This window comes from Heteronotia binoei, chromosome 17 (genome assembly GCF_032191835.1).
Source record: "Heteronotia binoei isolate CCM8104 ecotype False Entrance Well chromosome 17, APGP_CSIRO_Hbin_v1, whole genome shotgun sequence".
Lineage (NCBI taxonomy): Eukaryota > Metazoa > Chordata > Lepidosauria > Squamata > Gekkonidae > Heteronotia > Heteronotia binoei.
The window spans coordinates 18,084,684-18,096,391 of NC_083239.1; the positions used below are offsets into that span (position 1 = coordinate 18,084,684).

Genomic DNA, 11,708 nt, shown 5'->3' on the forward strand with positions numbered 1-11,708 from the left:
ACCAAGTCCTGAGCTTATCAGTGGGGAAATGAACTGGGAACTCTCCAAGACAACCACCAAAGTCGCCTTTCCACTGTTACAGACATAAGGAAATGCTGCTTTACTCAAAGAATAATTATATAGTGGAATTCACTACCAGTGGACGTGGTGATGGTCGCAAGTATAGACACTGCTTTAAGGGGAATTTGACAGATCCACAGAAAAGAGGTCTATCAATGGCTACTAGTCAAGATGACTAGAAAGAACCTCCATCTATAGAGACAGCCATTCTCTGAATACCCATGCTAGGAGGCAGTATCTGGGGAAGGCCTTGGCCTCTGTGCCTTGTTTTGCCTTCCAGCACAACTTGCTGGCTGCTGTATGAAACAGGATGGTGGATTAAATGGACCTCTATCCATTAAGGCTCTTCTTATGCTCTTACTTTTCCAAAACCTGATAGTGTTGGACTGGGAGAATTAGGTTCGAATTCCTGCTTTGCTATGGAAGCTTGCTGGGGGACCTTGCTGGGGGACACTTTCTTTCAGACTAACCTACCTCACAGGGCTGTTGTGACAATAAAATGGAGGAGAGGAGAACCATATACTGAACCCTTCTGAACTTCTGAGGGAGGATATACAAATGTGATAGATAAAGTACTTATCAGGAATTTGATCTTCTAGTTACAGTAGAGTATCACTATTAATGCCTAAGAAAGACACCTGAAGTGGTTCATAAAAGAAAAATAATAAACATGGCAAGCCTACAAACACTTTCCAGGGAATAAACCCCATTGAATAAAGTGAAACTTACTTCTGAATATATCTGTTTAGGCTTGCTCTTAAAATTTAAAATGTGCTTTAAATGCCAAAATGAGAATGAGTTGGGGCTGATATCTGGCGTCATTAGGGGAATGAAGCTTTTTACCCAACTGTTATGATCTCTTCCTGTAGCTCTAAAATGAAGCTGTCTTCTTGCAGACATGTACAGCACCCCTTCCTTCTTCATCTCCAGCCTCCCAGTCCTGCTGGCAAGATAACAAATTCTACAACCTCTCCATTTATTTTCCCATTAACCTGAACACATTTTGAATGTGTTGGCTTCCCTAAGTCATTTGGATTGCAAAATTCAATCTTTCTTGTTCTAGAGGTCATTGTCTGTAATGTAGAGTTCTTGTTTCAGATCAGTTCTGATAGTAATATTTTGTTCCCAGCTCCATGGATAACATCTTTTTGAGAAAGAGAATTTTTATTGCTAGTAAAACACCTGGAAAAATTAAAGCCTTTGGAATGTGTTGCAGGATCCCATGAGAAGCAGACTCTGTGCACAATCAAGCTAGTTGGTTCTCTCTGAATTTTATGTATTCCTTTACAACATTTCCATGCTCCCTTTCCACCCAACTGAGGGCATCCAAGGTGGAAAACATTAAAACAAAATATAAAAACATGTCAAACATTTAAAAGTATTTACATTATAAATATTTAAATTAAAAAAAAACAATATAAACACATAAATATAAACACAGGGCATTTTTGAGCAGGAACACACAGGAACACAATTCCAGCTGGCGTGGCACCAGGGGGTGTGGCCTAATATTCAAATGAGTTCCTGCTGGGGGTTTTCTACCCAAAAAGTCCTGCGCAAAACAATGGTGATGTCATGGGTGTGTCCTAATATGCAAATGAGTTCCTGCTGGGCCTTTTTGAAAAAAAAAGTCCTATAAACACATAATCACACACAAAAAATTGCACTCTCGGTCCTCATTCAATGTACTTTGCAACTGGATTTTACAGTTGAAATGGCAAAATCCACTTACAAAGGATTGCTAAAGTACATTGAAAGTGGACTGAAAGCACATAATTAATTGTATGTGAAAGTTTCCTTAAAACACATACACGCATAGGGAAGAGAACCAATAACAGCTATTGGAGGTATGCCAAACAAAACAAATAACTCTTCACCCACTGGTGGACAACAATGATAGAAGGAGACAGATGACTCTCTGGGGAGGGAGTTCCAAAGCTTTGGCACCATGATTGAGAAGGACCTTTCTCAGATTGCCGCCCGTCTAGCCTCTGATGGCAGGGGCAACTCAACAGGGTCTCTGAGGATGTACAGAGTGAGCAAGTAAATTAATATGAGAATAGGCAGTTCTGCCAATGAGCAAAAGCCAGCATTTCAGGCTTGGTTCCTCTTTTTGGTTAACTGAGCCATTCATGTGTTCCTTTTGTTTTGTGCCACAGGTGGGGAGAAGAACGAACACCTGATGGGCAAAACCAGAAATACTGGGTGAGTGCTGCCACTTCTGGTCCAGAGTTTACCAGAAAAACCTTGCTCAGGGTTGCAGAATACTTGTTTTTGATCCACATGTCATTAAGTCCTCAAGCTTACAAGATATGCTTCTATCAGACATGAAGTAAAAGGCCAGTGGCACCTCAAAAACTAGCAATATTTATGTCAGTGTGACATATCAGAGCTCACTTCTTCAGATCTTGTGGAAAACGCAGTGGGAATCAATCTTATGGGGAAGATTAAGGGCCAGGAGCGAGCTGCAGCGGTGAGCAAATTTCAACACAAATCTTTCAGGTGTAGATTTCATGCAGGGGAAAGAAGTAGAAAGGTGAGGTGTGAGTCCTGTGGTAAAACTTAAAAGTGTGAGCTCTCCTTTCTAGTTGAAACAGATTTAGCGGTTACAAATAATGGATGAAGAGAAGGGTTAAAAATTTGAACAAGGAAGGAAGGAGATACATTTAGGTAAAAATGAACTGCTACTGGTACAACATTATAGTCTGGTAAAAACACATTAAGAATAGCCAGAAAAAATTTCTATGAAGTGAGTCATACGTGTCCTTGGGAATTCCCAGTGGGAATTGAATTTCCAGGAGTTTGGAGGCCCAATTCAGACAAGGGCTGTGGCACACTGGTAACCAGGGCTTAAGTGTCCTCCCACTAAGTCATTTTATCAACCTGTCATTGCCCCAGGCAATTGTGACTTGCCCTGCTGAGGAAGTCTGTAAGTATTCAGGGCTTTTTTTTTTTTAGCAGGAACACAGTTCCAGCTGGCTTGGCATCAGGGGGTGAGACCTAATATTCAAATGAGTTCCTGCTGGGCTTTTTCTGCAAAAAAAAGCCCTGTAAGTAGTCATTGACAGTACAGTCCTAAACATAGCTACCCCCTTTTAAGCCCATTGTCTTCAATGGCTTTAGAAGGGCATCTCCTGTTAAAAGGTGATGTGAAAGACCTCTGCTTGAGAACCTAGAGAGTTACTGCCTGTCTGAGTGGACCCTGATGGACCAGGGGTCTGATTCAGTATAAGGCAGCTTCAGTGGCGTAGCTAGGGCTTTGGGGGCCTGGGGCCCAAGATTTATGTGGGCCCCCCTATGTGTGTGCATGCCTCCAGAAACAGGATATGATGTCACTTCCGGTGATGTCACTTCCGCAAGATGGCCACCACTTGCGAGGGAGCCCTGCTGGAAACAGGAAGTGATGTAACTTCCCCAAAATGGCCACCACTTGTGGGGGGGGAACAGGAAGTGGTGTCACTTTGGGGGCGGCACCACCCCCCCCAAGATGGCACTGCTGGTGCGATCTAGGTCATGTGATTGATAACCTGATTACCCCACCACACCATGTGACAGGGAGAAATGCCACAAGCAGCCTGCTGGCCCAGCTGTTCCCCTTGTGCCCTGAACTTATGGGACTTCTATATTAAGCAAGCTTACAAGAAAAACAAGGAAAACAAAAACAGGCATACTGATGTGGTTTTCAACAAGCAAAGCTATAAGGAGGTCCCCATGGAACGTCTAATCACTTAGATTTTCTCCCAAGCTAGGATTTCCCTTGCCTTTATGCTAGTTGCTACTATCAGATCTTTCCAGGGATCCCTGGATGTTCCATAAGTAAGAATAAGCCAGTCAGCTATTTGTTAAATGCAGTTCTTTATCTATAACTTATAAACATATAGATACACACAATGCAGGTTAAGATGTAACACATTACTGTTTCAGATGTTATGGAATAAGAATCAATTAAGGGGCTATCTGAGGGGTAGCTCAGACAGTGTCAGGTGACCACTAGCCAGAACTCCAAAGTCCCTTAGTAGCTCTGCCCTTTTATACTGTTCTGTCCAATGGGGTCCGGGAAGCCCTCTTGACTGTAGTCTATCAGGTACTCCTTGGCATATCTCTGGCTCAGTGAGTATTTTATACTGACAGTGCCAACTTAGGAGTATTGGCACTGTTGCTTAGGAGGCCTAGGGACTTAAAAGGGGCCTTTCCTATCCTTTTAGAAGGACAGGCCTATATGATTTTATATATGGCTGTATAATTTAAATGGCTATATCTGTTATGTAGGTGCATATAGCTTCGATTTACTCAAAGCACTTCAATGTATATGTAAGGCAAGGCTGAGACTCAGTATATCTCTATACCATAGCTGTAATGTAGATAAGCTAACCTAAGAGTATGGTGTTGCCCTTTCAACTTTCAGGCACTTCCTGGCTGGGAGACTACTTCCCTGTATCTGATTTCTCTGTAGGGGAATTCTAATGCTTAGAAAAAACCCTCTGAAAAGCATTCAGGAGTCTCTCTTTGTATTTCAGTGCTAGAAAGATAGATTAGTGAAATATAGTTTAGCTTCTGCTTGAGAAGCCTTCTTAAAAGTCACCAGCAAGAAGTTACCAGCATCCTTCCTGTGCTAAGACAACAAGGTGGGAGCTGGAGGCTGCAAATCTGTGAGCAGCTAGCTCACGCTAACTCCGCTTAGAGGGAACACTGGTGCTCACCCTCTTCTTCCCAGAGCAGGGTCTCCACCCCTAGGGAGGCCAAAGGCATTCTCCCCCAGGAGGTTAGGAGCAGTAGATGCCTGCTTTGATTGTCCCCTCCTCCTCCTCCACACATGCAGCCAGCCGGGTGACCTTGGGCCAGTCCTGGGTTTCTCAGCTCCCACCTGCTTTGCAAGGTGTCTGTTGTGGGGAGAGGAAGGCAAGGCAATTGGAAGCTGCTCCAAGACTCCTCTGGGTAACAGAAAAGTGGGGTAGAGGAAGGAACCTGCTCTTCTTCTATTATTGTCTGCCCCTCCCTGGCATCACTCAGACCTCAAAAGTTCACCTGAGAACAGAACCCCTTGAGAAGTCAGCATGTGCTTTGGTGGAAAAGAGCATTTCTCCCAGCCACAGATGGCAAGAAGGGAACTGACAGTAGTGGATCTGAGGGACTCAAGGACGTTGGGGCTCATTTGAACTACATTCACAAGACTGACCCTTGGCATTGAAAAAGAGGCCAAGGGGCTTTACCGGAATGCTTTATTTGTCCCCAGCTAGGTGAAGGTGCCCTGACTCTCTGATTGTTTCCAAGTTCTCTGGGTTATCTTGAATGAATTATTTGGCCTCTGGGTGCCATTGGTGGGCAGGGACACAAACTGAGAAGGACATGGACTGTTGTTGTGCAAGGGAATGATGGCCAAGTGAAGAGCTCCTGGTCGTTCTGAGGTTCTCACTGGAGCTGCCGTCACAAGACAAGTGAAGCAGCCTGTCCTCTCTTGTCCTGACGTGCTGCTGTGTATATGGAAGCAGTCTGCTGTGAGGCTGGCCATAGGAACACTGGTGCTTCTCGCACCTCTTGCCTCCCACAGCTTGTGGCTGTGACAGGGTGGGCACCTGCCCTCTGGCAGCAGCCACAAGGGATGCTCAAAGGCCAGTGGCTCTTTGTTGCAGCAGCCGGGTAAAAAGTGCTATGGTGCCTGAACTCATGGCACTGAACCTTGCCCCCTGCTGGAAGCCTTCTCAATCCCTGGGTGCTCATATAGGACATCTACAGCTCCTATTGGCCAGTGTCTGTGCTTTGGAACTCCTCCTTCAGAGGAGAGTTGGCATGGGACAGCTACAGTCTCTTTTTAAAATGTACGGAAGAAAAAGGGCAGCATTCCGATCTGCCAAGCACCAGTGCCATCCCCTGACCCTCAGGATCTCAGGATGGGGCCACTCTGGCAGATGCCTTTTCCAGCAGGGGAGGGGTTTCCGACTCCCACCTGTGCTTCGCTGACCAGGGCTGTTGCTGTGCTCTTGCCCCAGTTAAGCGAAAGGGACACCCATTCCCTCCTGGAGCCAGGCGCCGCAGGCAAGATCCAAGCTGCAGGGGGAGGTCAGGAGGGATGCCAGACCCCTCCCACACCGTGGCTGGGAGCCCACCAGTCTCCTGCAGGTGCCTTTGCCTGCCCCATGCCAGCAGCCCCTAGCTCAGTGGCTCTGCTGGGCCCCGGAGCTAGGGGGAACCTGACTTCCAGGGGGCCCTCAGGGGTGCAGCCTGCCCCCCTTTTTGCCAGAAGAAAGCTTATGAGAAGTGGCAAGTCTCACCGTGGACGGAAAGGGAGCACCCCCCCACACTTTTAAAACCCTGGCTACCCCTGCATGGGTGGGGGTGGGGGAGAGAACCCCTCTCCTGTGCGGATGCAGTGAAGGAAGGCCAAGCAGACACACGGCCTGTCGCCTCCCCCGGCCCCTGCTTGCTCCAGAATCCCCCTCCAGGCTGGCCTGGCCTGACGTGCCCAGCTCTCTTGCAAGCCCCAGCTGCTAGCTTGGCCGCCCCCGCCACGCAGGGCTGCGTCTCCGGGGCCGGCGCGGGAAGGAAGACCCCCCCCTCCTCTCCCCAGGCTGCCCGGGCACGGCGGGGGTGGGCGAGCGGTGCGGAACGTGCCAAGGAGGTGCCCCCGCGCAGCGCACGCCCAGCCCAGCCCCAGGGGCTTCCGCTTGCTCGCCCGCCCACTCGCTCTCTGCCGCGCAGCCCGCCCGGCCACCGAGGAAGGAGACGAGGAGGAGGAGAGCCGCGCGCCGCCCGCAGGTGCCTGGGGTGGTGGGGGGTGGGGAGCCGTCCAGGCAGCAGCGCCGCCTTCCCGCGCCCCGCCGCACGTGGCTCGAGCGGCTCCGTCGGGCGGCCGAGGAGGGGCTGGGGTGTCCGGGGCTGGAGCTGCCCTTGCCGCCGCGCTCGGGGGAGCAGGCCGGAAGCAGCCGCCGGAGAGGCTCGTGGTCTCCAGGCCAGGCCGCCTTCTCCTCTTCCTCCCTGGGCCCAGTTGCCCTGCCATGTCTCTCGGATGGGCAGCCGCCCGGCGAGGCTGGCTCTGGGCGCAGGAAGCGGGGCTGCCCGGGCTCCGCGCCAGAAAAGGGCAAGAGCTCCGCCGGCCTCTGGCTCTTGCCGACAGGCTGAGGGCTGCCCGCACTCCTTCGAGACGGCAGAAGGCAGAGAGCCGCGCAGCAGCCCCCCCCACCACCCAAGGGGGGACCCCCCACCCCACCCGGGATGGAAGCCTGAGGGGCAGTTGGCCTGGCGCTTTCCCAGGAGGCCTGCGAGGCAGAGGGAGTCTCAATTCCAAAGCGCTGCAGGAGCCCCAGGAAACTGGCCCTTGTTCCTTCAGGGAGGAGAAAAAGCGACGCGCCTTTCCCGCGCTTTCAGCCCGATTGCGTGAGAGAGAGGGGGGAAAAAAGGGGGAGGGGGGAAGGGAAGGGAACGAGGAGCCCCGACGTGCGTGCGCCCGCCCCTCCCCGCCACACCCCCTTCCTCCGCCGTGCGCGCGCGCTCCCCCTCGCTGTCGGGCGCCTCCATTCTTTTTCTCCCCCCCTCGCAGCGCAGAAACACGGCCATTGGGGGCCCCCCATGCCAATGCGGGGACCCCCCAGACCTGGGGCAACCCGCCCCCCTCCCTACGCTACTGGGCAGCTTCATGTGTTTATGGGCATAACTCTCTTTAGAATTATACTGTAAGTTTCCCAAATGACACAGGTCCCCTGGGCTACTTGGGGCTGGGAAAACGGGGGGTGGGGGAGATGAAGCCCGTTCCCCTTGAGTGCTGCCCCACATCCCCATGTTTCTGGAAGGTTTTTCAGCCTTCTTTTAAAAAGCAACAACCAGATCAGCTATATTTGGTACTGCTATGGCCTCAAGTTGATAATGTATATGAATATATTACTGTATAATGCTATATGTTGCTTGTTGGGGAGTACTTTGATGTTACACCGACTATCATGATTTTCTTTTCTTTGCCTTCAGATTGCTGCTAATTCCTGGGGAAAGCACTGGGGCGAACATGGTTACTTCCGCATTGCCCGTGGCACAAACGAGTGTGAGATAGAGGCCTTTGTAGTGGGTGTCTGGGGCCGTGTTGGAATGGAGGACATGCACCACAAAAAGTGAAAAGGGACCCACCCTGTGTTAGCTCACCAGCACAGATTTCTTTCCTTCTGTAACCCCTGCCCACCACCTTCTCCCTAAAGTCTTGAGATCCGCCACACAGCTGATTCTCACCTTCATGTCTGTCTCCAAAGCAAATCAGCACAATCTGATTTCTACACAGGACTTTGTGAGGCCTAGAACTGCCTTTGAGGCCTTGGACTTGTCAGGGACTTCAGCTGGATGCTCCTTGAGAACTCAAAAAGCTGTAACTGAGGGTATTCCTGGAAACCTTGGAAAGGATCAAGAAAGGTCCTCATATCTGACCCCTCATCCCAGAGCAGGAACTAACAGATCAGGAGTGAACCAGGAATGCCATGGACAAAATGGCTTGAAGACTGGGTAAGTGCAAGATGCCTCAAGCAGCCAGGCCAAGTCAAACTCCATGCTTCAAGGAAGGGGAACTCAGCCTCTCTCATTCCTGTGGTTTCCAGAACTTTCTTCCATACCTCACCAGTTCTTTGCAGGAGACATTTTGGAACTACAGCATCCTCAAACCTGGCCTTTCACCATGGCTGCCTCTTTTATGGAGACCTTTCCCTGGCAATGAAACCAGAGTCGGCAGCTTCTCACAACAAACCTTTCTGACCTCAAGTAGGGTGGGCTAGCCTACTAGCTGCCCTCCCTCACACATGTACACAAGCCAGTCCCTATGGAGACCACAGGAGACCTAGCAGGCCTCAAAGCTGCCTAGCATAAATTTTCACTCTCTGAGGTGGTTGCTTCTGTCCTAGCCATTCTGTCCCTACTTTTGTCTCTTTCCTAACCTACAGGGGAGGAATTCCAGCTCTCAGGCATATCCAGGCAAACAGGAATCATCTCAGCAAAGCCAGAAGAGAAAAAGTTTGCAGTGGCCAATTTCAGGATCTTGCAGGCATTTCTAGTACAGGGCATTCCATATGCATTGGGCCAGTCCAGAAATGGAAATGATGTCCAGATGTCCAGAGAGGTATGAAGAAGAGTGCAGGCTTTTCCAGACAAGTCCAGAGTTTGTCTCATTTGGGGATGTATTTTTAATTCCTCCATTCCTGACTGGTAGAAGTGCCAAAACAGCAATTGTATATCCAAACCTGTGATAGTGCTCCAGGTCAATGCTGAAAAGATAGCAGATCTGTGACTAGGCCTCCAGGACATGTTCCCATCAGAAATAGCTGCATTACCATTTCTGGATTAAGATGGCAGCACAGGGGCCAGGGGGTGGGTGTTGTTGTTTTTCACTCCCATACCATTTCTAAACCTCAAATGCCTTCCCCCCTCCTAAGCTAATATTTCCCCCAGAGGAGGGAGAAATGTACCCAAACACTACAGGCAATAGTGCAAATAGTTGCCCCAGAGGGTTATCTCTTAGCCCTGGAGCCTCCAAAAAATCACCCCCACCTCCTTTGTTGCAATTTATGAAGGGAAACTGAACTGGAGGCTCACTTACAGATCTTGGGGTGCGGTCACACGTACCATTAGTGACGACACAGCTCCGTCTGGCTGACGGATTAAATGTGTTCGTTCAGACAGCCACATCTGGCAATCGAGCGTCATCCGGGTTAATCCAGGCTTGCTACGCATGAATGGCGCATTAATTTGACAGTACATAAAGTCCGGCCCTTTTTCAAAACAGCGGCACAAGATCGGCTTTTTGTTGTTTGGACAGCTCACGTGCGGTACTGCCTCTCACCTTTTTTTTTTTTAAGAAAGTCCCAGCAGGCATGCGCATTGCCAGATCATCCGGGAATCTGAGGTGATGCTTCTGCTTCTCCAATCAACACAGGATCGGAGGGAGGGGGGAAACGTTATCCCACTATTCAGAACAGGAAATTTTTTTTTTTCAAGATATCATTGTCACTGCCAATTTCTAGGAAAATAATTCCTGGCAGTTCCGTGGCTTGGATCAGCAATGTTAATTCTGGAAACTTTCGCCCTTCCCCCCTGCCTCTGAAGAAAGTTTTGATTTCCCAGCTCCAAACAGTTGGGCGCATGTTCAATGTACCCCCTCCCCTCCCAGAAATCACCATCTGATTACGCATGCTCCAAGAAAGGAGCGTGATAGTATTGGATGTCTGATCACGTATAACAGAATGAATCACATTCTTGGATGCTCGTCTGAACTGCCCTGCATCGATTCAATATTCAGCAGTTCAGATTTGAGCGCTATACACCCGCTTTTAATGGTAGGTGTGACCGCACCCTTGCAGTCTTACTTGGGGGAGGCCGATTTCTGGGTACCTGCTGATTGCACAAGGGATGCATATGTATTCATTTTGGTTGTCACAAAACAAGGCAATTTTGTGAGTTTTTGAAATGACGGAAGACCACAAAATTTGTGAATGGAGATTGAAGCGAGAGGCCACCTCTGGGGATAGGGCTGCGAACTTCAGGTAGCACTTAAAGAACTCTTGCTATTGCAATTGATCTCCAGGTTACCGAGATCAGATCGCTTGGAGAAAATGACTGTTTTGGAGGATGCATTCTATGCCATTGTATCCTGCTGAGGCCCCTCCCCTCTCCAGACTCCACCCTTAAAATCTCTAGGTATTTCCCAGCCCAGAGCTGGAAACCTTACTCTGACAACAGTAGCCTGCTGAAAGAGAAAGAGTTGCAATGTCTCATTAACTTACACTTATCTCTCTACTGTAGTTTTACTTTGTCCTTCCTCCACAACAGTGGGGAGGGGCATACTGTGCTTCCCCTTCCTCTGTTTTATCCTCACAACAACAAATCTGTGAGGTAGGTTAGATTGAGAGACAGTGCCTAGCCCACGGGTCACCTAGTACATTTCATGTCAACCAGGAGTCTGAACCTCGATCTCTCCGGTCGTCATCTGACTCTCTAAGCCTTCTGCCATGCTGCCTTGATCTTATATTGAATGCTTCACAGCTCCTGGGTAAGCAGGAGAGGGAATGGCGCAGTGCAATTCAAGAACAAGGTGGAAAATTCTGCGGAGACAATGGCTGTGTTTCCTGTGTCCCATGCCATGTGTAACTCCACCTGAGAACACACGTGAGTGGGTGAAGGGAGACAGTGCAGCCAATGATTGACTCTATCAGGCTGCCTGCAACTATCTGGACTAAATGTTAGGTCGCCAGTGCAAGCTACAGGGGATTCAGTGCCTCCCTGATGCCAATTTCCCACCATTCACAACTGGAAGACAGAAAGGCCTTGCTCTTCCCTGGCCTCCCCATGTCCAAATGCATACTAATCCTGCCCCCCCCCCCCACTTTCACGAGATCCGTTGCAAAGAGTGCTTATGAAGTTCTGCTGACATGGAGAGAGCTCTGCTGTGCACTAGCCTGTGTATGATCTGGGCTAAAAGGCACATTTCCCCCTCCCCTTGCTGATCACCCCCATCCCTTTCTTTCAGGTCTTAACTCCTATCCTGCAGCCTCCTGAACAGGATGTGAGGGTCTTTGGGTGCTTAATCCCCTACCCTGGCTGAATGGGCCCATTGTGAAGAATCTGCCGCTTGCTTAAAGGGCCAGGCTTAGCCGGACGTCGCAACCGGTCCTGTCAGCTTCACTGGC

The 11,708-nt window shown here is 49.6% G+C and overlaps 1 protein-coding gene across 1 annotated transcript in view; it reads left to right on the top strand.

Moving 5' to 3' along the window:
- The window catches only part of TINAGL1 (tubulointerstitial nephritis antigen like 1), a 47,242-nt gene extending 38,332 nt beyond the window's left edge, over window positions 1-8,910 (top strand). Inside the window, exons 11-12 of the mRNA XM_060258214.1 lie at window positions 2,220-2,265; window positions 8,017-8,910. Of these exons, the coding sequence (XP_060114197.1) occupies window positions 2,220-2,265; window positions 8,017-8,160 (190 nt within the window). The 3' untranslated portion in view covers window positions 8,161-8,910. The remainder of the gene's footprint in view (window positions 1-2,219; window positions 2,266-8,016) is intronic.
- The last annotated feature ends 2,798 nt before the right edge of the window (window positions 8,911-11,708 follow it).